The 15,005-nt window shown below is 29.6% G+C and overlaps 3 protein-coding genes across 3 annotated transcripts; all 3 read right to left on the minus strand.

The window, feature by feature from the left end:
* Positions 1-1,411: 1,411 nt before the first annotated feature.
* On the minus strand, positions 1,412-2,966 carry LOC123272670 (prisilkin-39-like). Its single transcript, XM_044739609.1, has 3 exons — positions 2,812-2,966; positions 2,303-2,465; positions 1,412-1,575 (listed from the first exon to the last, which is right to left on the minus strand). The coding sequence occupies exons 1-3, from the start codon at positions 2,827-2,829 to the stop codon at positions 1,532-1,534; spliced, it is 225 nt and encodes a 74-aa protein (XP_044595544.1). The 5' UTR covers positions 2,830-2,966; the 3' UTR covers positions 1,412-1,531.
* A 1,863-nt stretch (positions 2,967-4,829) lies between these two features.
* LOC123272763 lies at positions 4,830-7,774 on the minus strand. The gene is made up of 3 exons (XM_044739760.1): positions 7,249-7,774; positions 6,604-6,673; positions 4,830-6,186 (listed from the first exon to the last, which is right to left on the minus strand). The coding sequence occupies exons 1-3, from the start codon at positions 7,264-7,266 to the stop codon at positions 4,913-4,915; spliced, it is 1,362 nt and encodes a 453-aa protein (XP_044595695.1). The 5' UTR covers positions 7,267-7,774; the 3' UTR covers positions 4,830-4,912.
* A 488-nt stretch (positions 7,775-8,262) lies between these two features.
* Positions 8,263-11,580, minus strand: LOC123272764. Its single transcript, XM_044739761.1, has 3 exons — positions 11,296-11,580; positions 10,038-10,125; positions 8,263-8,610 (listed from the first exon to the last, which is right to left on the minus strand). The coding sequence occupies exons 1-3, from the start codon at positions 11,308-11,310 to the stop codon at positions 8,354-8,356; spliced, it is 360 nt and encodes a 119-aa protein (XP_044595696.1). The 5' UTR covers positions 11,311-11,580; the 3' UTR covers positions 8,263-8,353.
* Between the last annotated feature and the right edge of the window lie 3,425 nt (positions 11,581-15,005).

Below are 15,005 nucleotides of genomic sequence, written 5' to 3' on the forward strand. Positions count from 1 at the left end.
ATTACTTTTCAAAAAATAATTATCGAAATATTTGATTAATTTAAATAAAAATTTCAACAAAGTTTAGATAATTATTAATTTTCAAAAATGGTAATAAGAAAAAATATTTTTTTTTTTTATTTAATTAAAAATTATCATAATATATACTTAAAAGAATGAAATAGTATATTTTGTGTATGTTTATGTTTGTAGTCCTAAATGTTTGATGTAAAAAAAATTTTTTTAGGTGTTTTGTGATTGTTGACCCCACTGCAATCAAATTTCTGAAATTTATAATGATAATGTTGACCAGCGAAATCTTACAATTTTTCAGAGAAGGTATTCTGAATTGAAAAGAAAAACGAAGGATGAAAAATACAATTGTTAAAGAAATTGAAAAGTTTCTTAAAAATTGTAATTAGATTTTAGATATAAGTAGTTGAATTTTGTAAATAATTATTTTATTAGTTTTTAAGTTCTTTTTTTTCATTCCTATAGATAATTTTTTATTTATAAAAAATATTAATATATTTTATGTAAAATATAATTGAATTTATTGTAAAAAAATAAAAATATTTTTTTAAATTAATGTTTTATAATTTTTTAAAACTTCTATAGTTTAATATTATTAATAAAAAATTTTAAATGATAGATTTAAAAACATATATATCAAAAAAATTAAAATAAAATCTTTAAATGATAAGAAAACACAATTTTTTTCTCAGTAACAATTATTACGAAAATTTATTCACAAGTAAAATGTTGAACAAGAAAAAAGATTCTTTAATTACTATTAATTTATTTAAAAAATGAACATTTGAAAGATAAAATTCTGACGGACGAAAAGAAGAAAAATATAATTTAATGTCGCAATTCAATAAAAGTTACTCAATAAATAATGTATTTGCCACTCCTAGATGTCTGGCTCTTCAGAACAAGAAGACGAGTCTAATAATGTGAAAAAGAAGATGTCGCTGGTGGTGGGAGCGCTGGGTGATGACGGTCAATCATCTGTCAGATAATAAGAAACTTTGACCGACTGTGATTAATTGTTTATCTTTCTATCGCTATCACTTTTACACTATTACCCGCTTCTAATAAATTATTTAAGAATTAATTTACGAGTAATAGACATTTAATTAATCGGTTAAATTAGCTTGCGCAAGCCGACTGAAATTATAATTATAAATTATAATATATAATATAGAAAAATAAAAAATTGAGACCAGACATCATTTTTATGTCGGACATAAAAAATAATTATGTTAATGTAAAAATAGAAATATTTATCTATTTTTAACGCTGATGAATTTCTAAAACTGGCAAGGACGTCTGGCTTCCTGATGGACAGGATTTGTCATGCTAATACTTTAATTCATAAGTATGCCCAATTAAATTTGACGTGGTGGAGGAATTAAATGAAAGATCATAGTTTTTTTTTAACACTGCGTTTATTAAAGCATTTTATCAAACAACAAACAGTAAAAAAGAAGTTTTGGGAATAAACTATATCAGCCGAGCAGTCCGAGTAGTCCTAGGTTGGGCAAGCCGCCTAAAGGTAGTAGCCTCCGTAGCCGTGACCGTAGTAAGGATAACCTAGGATGAGAACGACCTTCGTTTTTAAAATTGTAGACTTTTTTTGGTAAAAATTTAAATGAACATTGCTAGCAAATTTGGCCAATGTTTTGCAAAAGCGATCTTCAAACTTCAAACAAAAAATTATAAGCCAGTTTTTATGTTTTAAAACAAAATTTTGAGTTTAAAATTTCTTGCGAAATCTTTAAGCGAAAATTCAAACGAGAAATTGCAAGAAATATTTTTTAAATAATTTTTAAACAAAAATTGAGACTTTTTAAAAAAATATTAAATGAAGAAAAATTAAAACAATTTTTTTTTACATCTTGAATTAAAATTGTCGAAAGAAAAATTTTGAATTAGAATTTTCAAATGAAAAATAAAATTTTGGAAATGGAATAAAATTGTTTATGATAAATTTTTGTATGAAAAGAAATTATTAATATGATTAATGTATGGTAATAATAATGATTGTTGATAAATAGATATTATCTAATGGAAATTGTCTTTGCTAAACACAACCCGATGACTCACTCTTTCTTCAAAGCTTGATACTCGGTGTTAATTATTGACAATGCCATTTGCTAATTATTGACACAGTGTATCATTGTATTGCGTTGAAGAACTAATTTAGAGTACTTGGAAATTAACTGAGTGTAATAATTTATTTATATAATGGTTGCTTCAAATTTATGGAGATTTCCAAGAAAAAAGTGAAAACTTTTAGATAAAATTTTTGAAAACTCACCCCCGGAGTAATGGCCATAGAAAGGATAACGGTAGTATCCGCCATAGTAAGGATAGTGGTAACCTAACCCATATCCATATCCAAATCCACCGTATCCACCATAGAATCCACCAGGGCGCGCAGTAGCGACGCTGATCATCACGGCGATCAATAGCAGTGAGAGCTATTCAAAAATAATTATTATTCCAATTCCAATTTTGTAAATTAATTTAAATTGTTAATTTTGATGAAAAACAATAAAATAAATTAGTGAAGAAATGAAAGATTTATTGTTAAGAAATAGAAGCTAATTTGAATCATTATCATTGATAAAAAAGAGTAAAATTGTGAAGAAATGAAAATTATTAATATTGATGAAAAAAGAATAAAACTGTGAAGAAATGAAAAGTTTCTTGCGAAGAAATGAAAATAAATTAAAATGATTAATATTATTTAAAAAAAGAGTAAAATTGTAAAGAAATAAAAAATATATTGAGAAGAAATGTAAATTAATATTGAAGAAAGCTTACGATCTTGGTGCAGGCCATGCTGTCGATGGATTAAAGATTTGAATGAACAATTTGAACTATAAGATAAGACAGACTCAGTCTTAGTGTACCAATCAACCTGCTGGGAAGTTCTTTTATGCAAAAAGCACTTCCTCCCTGATCCCCACTCGTGACAATGCATTGAAATTTGCATAGCTTCTCCCCCTCTTATTTTCCTCAATAAACACGCATGCGAATAATAATAGTCTTCATTGTCAAACAACGTTGGTCTTCCTCTAAGAAAAAAGTATATTTGCGCGGATTATGAAATAACAATAAGTAACTAAATGTGTAAAGGACACTGGATACTGTACACAGTCTATCGAATCACCCCGCCCATATATATTTAATACTTTATTATATACGAGTGGTTAACGCACCTTGACATCCAAAATAGTTCCCACCCAGAAATCAACGCTGATAATCTGGGTGCATCGTGTGTAACCGTTGTCACCAATTATTAGTATCCATGACAGAATTACATGCCAAAGATATGTTTAGATTTTTCTTTTGTAATTATGTAACATGTGTTATTATTTTTTATATCTTAATAATTTTATTGAGTTTATTGCTAAATTATTGTTATTATTTATTACTTTGTCAAGTTTTGCTTCTTCGGAGTTATATTCATTAATAAACAGTTGACTAATTTAAAAGAGCATTTTAAAGAATTCAATTTTTATTCTTAAAGCACTAATTACTGATTTAGAGAATCGGTTACCGAAAAATTCCTACTGAGTAAGGTCTCTCCTCTCCCCTTTATCCTTTATTTCCCCAGTTCCCAAATTTGTCTAATGAAAAATTTAGCTATGAATTATGGCTTCATAGATTCTAACCGAATCTTAGAGATTTAAATAAGTCATTAAAGGATTTTGATTTTTCATTTAAAGATATCAGAAATTTTAATGATTTTTTAAGATAATTCCTTAAGAATTTTAAGGCTCTAAATATTAATTTAAAGACTTTAATGAGTATGTAATGGATTTTGGAGATTTAAGGACTCTAATAAGATTTTAGATTTTTCCTTTGTCTCTTAGAAGTTATTATTTGTATTTCAGAGATTTTTGGAACTTTCAAAGAGATTTTAGAGATTTAAATAAGTGATTAAACGATTTTGGTTTTGATTTTAAAAAATAACAGGAGTCTTAATAATTGTTCAATATTTTTTAGATTTTTATTGTAATATTTTAAGAAGTTTAATAAGTAATTTAAGAATTTAAATTTGTTTTTTCAAGATTTTGCCAAGTAGTTTAGAAATTTTAATATGTAATTTATTGATACTAATGATTAATTGAAGGATATTGAAGATTTAATAACTTAATAATGAATTTTTATGATTTATTGAGCGCTTATTTCTCCTATAATTAGAATTATTATGAAATATTAATGCTTAATAACTAATTATAAAATAAATAAACATTTGTGCTAAAAAATTTTTATTAAATACCACTTTGTATTATTCACACTTTTATATTATAAAAAAATCAAAAACTACATAAAACTATCGTTCATAATTAAACTACGTCAATATCTGGCCATTATAGAATATAAAAAGTCTCTTACTGTCTGTATTAATTCACCTGATCCATTAAACCTATCAATAAACTACTTAACTAATAATAATAACAACAATTTTAATAATTATTTCGAATAAATTAATTTATTTTCAACACTAAATTAATCGAAAAGCATCAATTTATTAAAAATCCCGCAATTGATCACAAACATGGTAATAAATATTAAAAAATCTCAATTATATTTAACGTATAGTAACTACAATATTCCACATTTTATTGCTCCACATGATGATTACATTAACATAAATATAAAGCTGGGTTAAAATCACTCTATCATCCTTAAAGCTATTAAGTAACAGCGACAAGATTAAGAAACTTTTTTTATTATACAATAACTTGAACCCGACTATAATTAAAAATCCAGCTTACAACTTAAAAATAAAATCTAATTAAAATAAATTCTTTACATTAAAAAAAGAAAAATTTCGTTGCAATAACATTTATTAAAACTTTAAATACAATAAAAAAAGACAATACAATATTACAATCATAAATCGCTAAAAAATTTATACAATATTAGTTTTTGGGTTTTTATCAACAATATTGGCGCCCACCGAGTGCTGCTTGAAGGCGTCAGAATTGATACGAACATCTGAATAATCATTAACCGGAGGGTAGAACAATTTTTCAATTTGTAAACTCTCTACTTCTGGAATTATGGTGGTTGTTTTTTGTGTCGGGTTTTTTCTCTGCGAATTTTGGGAAGATTCTTCAGATCTCCGGGAAGAATTAATCTGAGGGTTAATTTGCCCGTTGATATTCTGTCCGTTGTTGTTCCCGGGAATTTGCTGGGCTTGGGCGCCATCTGGACGGCCCTGGAAGAAGGGGAAGTTTGGGTTCAAGCCTTCTTGTTCGTTTCTGTCAAAGTTTCCATTAAAGGGCGACTGGAATCTTTGATTCTGCAAGAGGTTGAAATTTGGCGCGTAGTTCTGCGGGTTCGCGAAATTCTGCTGCTGGAAGGCTCCATTTACCGGTCCGATGCCCTGTTCTTGTCCTTGACCTTGTCCTAACCCTTGTCCGAGTCTAGCCTGATCAGGGTTCTGGAAATTGACCCTCGGGTCTTGGAAATTCTGCTGGTTTTGCCCCAAGGCTCTAGGGTCTTGCGCGAAGTTCAAATATTGGTTCTGTCTCTGGGAGGGATCGAAGAAACGATTCCCCGGAAACTGTCCATTGAACCCGAACCTTCCGAAATCTTGGAACCTGTTGAAGTCCTGCGGATTCGCGGGGTAATTGAACTGCCTATTAGCGTTAGCGCCGTTATTTTGGTTTACTGGACCTGCGAATTGTTGGGGCTGGGCGCCATTGTCATTCGCCCGAGAGCCGTCGAGCGAAGCGAAAGGTCGGTAAATGTCCGAGTTAAAGGAATCAAAATTCCCCAATCCGCCATTGAACTGCCCAAATTGGCCCAGCTGGTTGTTGAACTGCCCGGAAAGTTGGCGCCCAGCTCCCTGGAACCCGGTACCGAAGTCACGGAAGTTGTTCCTGACTCCGAAGGGAAATTGGTTCTCTAACTGAGTTTGAGGAGCTCGGAGAGAATCCGTTTCTTCAAATTTTATGAGCTGGGAATTCGGGACCACGGCTACTTTTGGTTTTTTGGAGGTTAATCTGGTTGGCTTGGGCTTAGTGGGTGTTGCGGGCAAGACTGTCGGGTCGTTGTAGAAAGATTCATGGCTTTCTTTGTTACCAGTACGGTTTGATGCGCGGTTTTGTATCTCTTTCAGAAGGTTTGGGGATAAAATGGCGCCCACGTTCGCTGATAAAGATGAGAGTAAATTTGGCGCTGGAACAAAGTTTGAAATTTAGTTTTTTTTTATAAGTTTTTTTACTACTTTTCTTTGGGGAAAGTTTTGTATTAGTGTAAAATTTGGAAAAATTAATTTTTGGTTTTTTGGAATTGATTTGAAGCTAGAAATTTAATTTTATTCAAAATTGATTAATTATTTAAAAATTTTTTAACATTTTTTTAGTAAAAAATTTTTTATTATAACAAATTTGGAAATTAAATTATTACTCAAAAGTTGTTTAAATATTATTTAAAATTATTTGGGATTTTCTTATTTAAAAATTTTGTAATAATAACAAATTAAAAAAATTTTATTTTTAATTTATCAGGTTGTATTTTATTTTATCTTTTTTTAAAAAATCAAAAACTTTCGTATTAATATATTTGAATTTTCAATTTTGGAAATTTGCTTACTTATAACTGGATGTTCCGCTGTATATCCATTGTCAAAAATTCCCAGGCAAATAATTCCACATAAAAAAATCTGTAAATCAAATATATCTGATAAATTTTTCGAACATTTTGAGAACACTAAAAATTTATTTTTTTTCTCAAGAAACTTAGGATTAAGTAAAAAAATGTCTTGTTAATTTTGTCACTTAAAATACAAGATTTACAAAAAAAAAACTTATAGTTGTATTAAATCATTACAAAGTTTTATATTTTATTAATAAATCAACTTCCGCAATTTTTTTTAATCACAAAAAAAACTTCTCAATTTAAATTTAAAAATTCAAGGACACCAGGATCGAACATAAAAAAACTTTGAATACTTAATTCAATATTATAATACTTCCTTTAAAAAATAAAATTTTTAACGTAAATTTAAATAAAAAATAAATGCATCAAAAAGCCGAGTTTATGTGAAGTAATTTATAATTAGCAATTAAATTTTATTTATTGCCGAATAAAATTTTAGAGGACACTCACGATTAAAAATAAATACATTTAAATATTTAATAAAAACGTCCGATGATTTTTTAACAGCAAAAATTAAATTAAATTTAAAATAATCAAATCAAATACAGAAAAAAATCCGATAAATTTTGAAGTACTCACATGCAAAGTACGACACATGATTCCTTATTTCTGTAAAGACTAAAAGATTTTAATGGTGCTCCTAGTCATATATACGTCGGCACTCATGACTCGCGAAAACGTACAACAATAATAATAAAAAAAAAATAAATAACTTGCGTATTTTCACATCCATTCCCATTCATTAAAACAAATGCTACTTGACGCGGAAAATGTTCATGCACGACAGGGACAGGATGTCGCGTTTGCGGTCATCACGTTCTTTGCCAAATACTTAATTTCTTCCATCTTACATTTTCTATTCATACGTATTACATACTTTACATACTTATAATTATTATTACCTACTGCCTAGTTTGCTGATCATTGTAATTTTTTCTACTTAACTATTGTGCAATTATTTTTATTATTATTTATGATAATGCATTAGATTACAATTCTTTACATATTATAATATACAGACCGCGCCTAATTACTAACATAATTAATAAACTATTATAGTATAACATAACTAAGTACAACAATATTAACATATTATAAAAATAATAAATTTAACAATTTTCTTATTTTTAATTGACAATTTGTAATTGTAATCTAAATGAAAAATTGAATTTTTTATATTTACATTTTTAAAAAATTGTTAATTCAATATTTAATTGGATTTTTATGCAAATAATTTAAATTAAGTAAAAAAAACTTAATAAACATTTTTAAAAACTTTCTCTCAGTAAATAAAGTCAAAAAATTTTTATAATTATTAAATGAATAAAAATTATATCAACCAATAGAAAAAAAATTAGAATAAATTATTTATTTGTTTTTATATTAGGAAAATTTTTCACGGGGATTACTTTTAAATTTATTTTTAATTAAGAAAAAATTAAGAATTTTAACACTAAATATTTTTTTTGTTTGCCTCAAATTTTTTCTTAATAAAAATGTATTTTACAAATTATTAAAAAATATGTACATACAAATTTATAAAAATTGATATAAATAATTTTTAAAAATTTATACTTTGATTTTTTTTTTTACAAAAAAAAATTATTTTTTTTTTTATATTTTTGACGATTTGTTAAAATATTAAAAAAAAAAATTAAGTTAAAATATGAACAAAAATTTTAATTTATTTTTTAAACCCAATCTGAGTCAAAGTTCCAATAACACCAGGAGCAACAACCCCGGGAAGTTTATAAATTTGAACGGGTCCTCGTCGGCGCCTTTCTAGTCCCGGCGCTCGGTAATTAGGCGTAATAACGACAGTCGATCCTGGTTCATAGGCAGGCCGAGGTCGGTACTGGTTCGGGTTGTACCCGTAGTAAGACCCGGGGTTTGAATCTAGCCTCCCGACATCTCCGGACCGGCTGCCGTAAGGAATTCCACCTAAAAACAGGAATTTAAATAAACAAATTTGTTAATTATTTAAAAGAGGTATTTATCATACTATAATGATATAAATTATTGACAAACATTACTGAATATGTTAATGAATTGTTTTTGAATAAAAAACGTCTGCTGGTGATAAATGTAGTCTATAAATTTGCTATGCTGAAGGCGTTTTTGAATGTGGTTTCTTATATACATATATATAATATATAATATATAATAATATTGTATATAATATGTTACATTACATTACATTACAGGTAAGACAGGAGCAAAAGTGAAAGGAGTCGAGAATGACAGAAATACCAGAGATTATTGTCACAAAAGAGATGAACTTTTGGTGTTTACAACAAATATTTTATTACCGAAGTTACCTTCGATCAAATCGATAAATTTTTTATTTGTTATTAAAGTTATTTATTATTTATAATTTAATTGGTGGCTCATTTATTTGCCAGGGTAAAATTTTGTAAATAAAAATTTTTATATTAAGACATTTAACTTTGCAATTTAGCGGGATTTGACATTTAGAGCTGTTGCGCGAGATATTTTATTATTTTTAATGGTTATATAGTTCAAAGCGATTATTAGGAATAATAACACTAATTACTAGTATTATTTATAGCTTGTAGGATTCGAGAAAGTACAACCGGTTGATGCCGCGCTCTCTGAGCTGATCCTCAAGCTACGGATGAGTATTTTTATCAACTGTTGGTTTCTTATCAACGTAGCGCTCAGGAAAATTAGTGGATTATATTATCATTGGGAATTTTTGGTAATTCGGAGGTAAATGAGACACCTTTCCACGGCGTGGGGTAAACTTTTTTTTTATATGAATTTTTTAAATGTTTAATAATTAATTATATGAAAAAAAAGAATGATAATTTATAAAAAAGTGATGATTAATTCATTATTAAGCTCATAGAAAAATTTTATGTAAAAATATAAAAATATCTTAAAAATAAATGAAGAATATAAAAAATTATATTAAATGTTTATAAAAAATAAATTTTCATTTTAAATATCTTAAGATTCTATTAATTTTTTAAACATATTTTCCTACTTATAAATTCATTTATTTTTAATAAATAAATTTTTTAAATTAATAATTACTGCCTGATAATAATTATAATTAAATGAATAAATTTCTGCACTATATTTTAAACTTCAAACTTTGTTCTTTCGATATTATTTATGAATCATAATTAATTTACAATGCTATACTAAATATTGTGCTCTTATTACAAAATATTCTGTATTAATAAACAGACTTTTAGTTAATATCGTTTGTATTCAATGTTTGTTGAGAAATAACAAAGAACTGAATCAATAAAAAATATTTTATAATCAAACGGGCATAGAACTGTAACATAACTAATCTTGTAATTATTATTGATGAAAAATGATAAAATAGCATTACTCACCGTAAGCAAGTCCATTAACCATTTCAACGATACCTGCACTGTCTGGAAATGCGTTGATACCAATTATTGTAAGGCTAATTAGAAATATCTGGAATAAAACACGCTTGATTTATTCACGATTTATTGATTTGCATTTGCAATAAAGTAATTAATAATAATTGACGTAGAGCTTGGTTTGTCATTGAAATCTTTATTGAGGAATTTGTAAATAGATTCGAATATTTGTTTTTTAAATTAAATTGGAAAATATACTTGATATATTTTTTTCAAAACTTGTTCATTTTTTATTCATTCTTTTGTACTGTACCTAATTTCCTTCGCTTCTCTAATTTACATCCGATAAAAATTTTTTTGTTCATATCAATAGTCAATGTCATTTTTTTCCTTTTCAAAACATTTAAAAAAAATTTTCAAATAAAACAAAAAAGTTTCGTGTTTATAATTCTTTATAAAAATTCATGAATCACCACAACAAAACACAAAGTATACTACGTAGCAGTTTTTGTTACGCTTCGTTTCATTATTCACAAAAAAAACCACAACAACTATTATAAAAGTTACATTTAATTTATCCCACTTATTTATTGTATTCACACCTTTTAATTCGAAGCGCGGAATTCTAATCCATCAAAAAAAAATTATATCTTCAAAAAAATTCTTTAATTAAAAAATACTTTTTAAACTTTCGAAACGTTTTTTTCTTCTTTCATTTTTTTATATTTAGCAGTTATAGAAGTATAAGAAAATAATTAAAATATTTATTTCTTCTTTTTAAAAATTTATTTTTCATAGAAAAGAAACATATTTCTTCTTTCAAAAGATTTTTTAATCGTTATAAAAGTATTAGAAATTTCTTTTTTAAAAATGATCTACATATTTTTTATAAGAATTTTTCTCATACAATTTTTTACCGACAAAAATTCTTAAAAATAAAATTTTTTAGTTTTCCTGAATGAAAAAAAATTTTTTAATACTTAAAAAATTGTCAAAAGAAGAAATAAAAACCTGGAAAATTTCCACAATTGATTAAAAAAATTTTCATCTACAAAAATGAATTTTTAAAAAATAATTCTAAACTGAACAACACCTAAAATAAAATTTTCTAATTTTCCTAACTAAAAAAAAATTTTTTAATGCTTAAAAAATTCTCAAAAGAAGAAATAAAAATTAAAAAAATTTCCGCAGTTGGTTAAAAAATTTTCGTCTACAAAAATGAATTTTTAAAATTATTTTTAACTCTAAACTGAACAACACCTACCTTAAGTGAAACCATGACGACAGATCTCGCCCGAACAAGCGACACTAATGAAACGACAACAACCAGCAAAAAGAAGTGATATGATTCAGACAGTCGTCACCAATGATCTGAATTACATAGATACAAAACGTATCAACAGCAGCATCAAGATCAACTTATACTTAAGCGGGCTTTGTTTCTACCAATAAGAATCTAGTATTTAGTATTTCCTTTCGTACACGATCGGAGGTATCGACAACTATCAGCTTCCATACGCACAACACATCAGCGAGTATAATAATGCAAATGGTGGTTTGCCATCCAGGTATATCACTGGTAGCTCGTTGCTTATAACTTGTAACAACTCGTAACTAGTAACTCGTATTACTTGTAACGCCTAAACCTTGAAGTATAGGTTCTACCTCTCACATCAGTGCCTTTGGAGACGATCAAGGCTCTACACTTACTTCTTAGTCGCCTTATCCTCTATCTATGTCCTCTATCTTCTGTTTACCCGGCTGATACAATTTAAATAATAACTCATTAAAATAACAACAATGACAATATCCATCATTCACCCGGACAATTATCCATTTATCGAGACAATCCTCGCTCCTGACACCAATCAATAGTCATCAATCACTCAATTGGACCGAATATCGATTCCGATCTTCAAATACATTTCTTAATAGTCTAGACTACTTGATCCATTTCCATATTTTCATTGTTCGCTCCTTCTTCTTCTTCTTCTGTTATTTCTTCTTCAATCTTATCTTGTTTTGAATAATTAAATTGGGTCGGGGTCACCTGGTCAGGATTATTGACCGGAGCAGTTATTTCAGTACAAGGTCTTGGCTAAACTGCTACTTTTACTCAATTAGCGAATTCTTTTTAAATTATCGGCAATTACCTCTATAAGTCGCCTTTTGTTGACGGAGAGATAGTTTACTCAATATAAGAAAAGGAGGGAGCTTTGGGTGGCTGACAGAAATCCATTTTTTTAGAAAAAAATCAGGGAAGAAAAAAAAATTTTAATCTTTTTTGGTGTTATGAATAATTTTATCGAAAAAAAATTAATTTGATTGAAGAAAAAAAAGGTTTTGACTAATTTTTTGGTTTTAGTAATTTTAACTTGATTAAAAATTTATTTTCTTGATTTAATTAAAAAACTCTTCAAAAGATTTTATTTCAATTTATCAATAAAATTTTCTCAAAAATTTAATAACTTATAAAAACAAAATTCTTCAATTAATCAAACAAAAATTTTATAATTACTTAATTAATTTAAAAATACACTTACCGGTATTGACCAAGATAATCTCAATAATATCTTAATAACAATATAAAATTTGCAAACTTAAATAAATATTTTATTTATTAATATTAATTTAATAAAAAAATATAATGTAGAACTATAATTACCAATCCACTTTTTAACGCTAAAATATTTTTCTTTATTTAATAATATGTTATATACATGTTAATACAATATTACACTATTAATAAACTAAATAAGCAGTTAGCAGTTATCAACTATCAATTAATTTCTTAATTAAACAATAAAATTAGTAGTCGTAATTCTCGGCAATCCAGGAAACAGATGAAATAACTTTCCGAGTGCCGTGCTCAGTCAACTGGAGATTTTTGTTCAACGGTAAGCTAATATCTAGCCTATACTGATCATTATTACTATTATTATTATCATTACCGTCATTACTATTAATATCAAGCCGGTCGATAGACATGGACTTAAGCGAACCGGTTCTATTATTCGGAATAACTGAAATAATAGTGTCCCTAACGCCATTCTTGTCTATTTCTTGGGTGCGGTAAATGTGCTCTGGAGTTTCTTTGGTGAGGATCGAAACTTTCTGGACGATTTTCCCGGCAGATGAGTTGTCTTTCACTTCTGCATCATTACCCATTTTTGGAAACGACATCGTGATGATCTCTTCTTTCGAAACTTTTGACCGATGCTCCACTTTTCTCGACGACGGCGTTGTATTATCTAAAAACTTTCTAGAAGACGGCCTAGTCGTAGTACCTCTCCAAATTCTTTGACCATCCGCAACTTCCAAATTCGAACTATTCGCTTTTATAGTTCCCCTGTTCACCAATTTCCTGAATTCAGGCACCGTTTTTACTGCCCTGGGGCTGGAATGTGCTTTCGCCTGATCTTCCTTCAAGCTCTCAATGCTTCTCTGGGTAACCGGCCTCCTGATCCTGGGCCTAATCGTGTAAGCAATCGGCGTCGTTGTCGTCAAAATCAGTGGAGTCGTAGCTTCAACTTTAGCCATTTCTTCAGTCGCAGGAATTTGCGGCGTTGAAGTCGTCGAAGGATCAACTTTTCTTCCCTTGCCTATCAGCTTCTTGAACCGGAACCTAGATTTAGGATAAGTGTCCTTACCACCCCTTTCCTCTTCATTTTCATCAGGCCAGAAATGTCCCCTCCTGCCTCCATACTTCCAAGGCACAGAATATCTCTCCCAAGGATAAGCTTTCCTAAAATAAGTCTTACTCTCCGAAGGACTCCACTCAAGCCCATATTTCTTCCCCCGCTCTCTCCTCACCCTATCTCGGCGTTCCCAAGGGTACTCATGTCTTCTCGTGAACCTTTCATGCTTCCTAGATTCCTCAGAAGCGTCTTCCTCATCTTCATGCCACGGAAAAACATATTCTCCAGATTCCTCCGAGTCTTTCTTCTTTGACTCTAATGAATCAAAAGAGGGATGATGGAAGGCAGGCTTATTGACCCTGGGCCCCAGGTTCGCGTACTTTGGGTCATAGTAACTCTCATAAGACGAAAAAGGCCTGTAGCTGAACCTTTCAAACTCCTTTTCTCCTTCAGATATTTCTTCGTAATTTCTCTCTGCATCCGCAGACACTTCTTCTGACTCTGATTTGGATCCTGAATCTTCAACATACTCCGACCCATCATTTTTATCCTCCTCTTCTTCATCCCCACTACTAGCTTCATATTCCTCCTCCTCCCCTTCCTCCTCCTCTTCATCATCTTCCTTTCCTCCAGTATCTTCATTCTCCGTATTCTCATTTGCAGCAGGCTTGAAGATCTCCTTCGCTTCCTCAACCTTCTCAGGAGCTTCCTGAACGTCTTCATGAACATCATATCGGTCCACCTCCTTCTTGGGCTCCTGCCCTTTGGTCTCAACTTCATACACCTCATCAAACTTCCTCACTGCGGTGTATCTAGGTTCATTTCTCCTCCCTTGACTTCCAGGGTCCTGGAACCTCCCGAACCTGACTGTTCCTCTGGGTCGGGAATTCTTGTCCTCTCTGCTAGAATTCTTCCCTTCTACTCCAGAATTAGAAACATTCCTAATCTTCCTCGAATCAAAAATCCCCACATTTTTTAAATTAGACTCAACATTCCTTAGGTCCCTCTTGTGAACCCTTACAGTTTTAAAGAACCCCACGACCTTTCCGTCCGTTCCTTTGAATCCTTTCACCATCGGTCTGGTCCGATAGCTGACTCTGTTTGTCCTGTACCCTCCAAGCTTTGGATGCCTGGTCCTCCCTCTTAAAGGAACCACAACATCTCTAGAACTAGTGTTGATCCTCACCTGGTCATTCTTCTCCCTTGAATCCTGTCGCTTCTTCTTCGGAGGAGGGCGGGTGCTCAGAACATGAACTCCTTTGTACATCGTCGCCAAGTTCTTGATGGTCCCCATCACATCATCATAAACTTCCCTCTGATAGGGCGAAACTGTAGG

Source organism: Cotesia glomerata, linkage group LG10, assembly GCF_020080835.1.
Source record: "Cotesia glomerata isolate CgM1 linkage group LG10, MPM_Cglom_v2.3, whole genome shotgun sequence".
NCBI lineage: Eukaryota > Metazoa > Arthropoda > Insecta > Hymenoptera > Braconidae > Cotesia > Cotesia glomerata.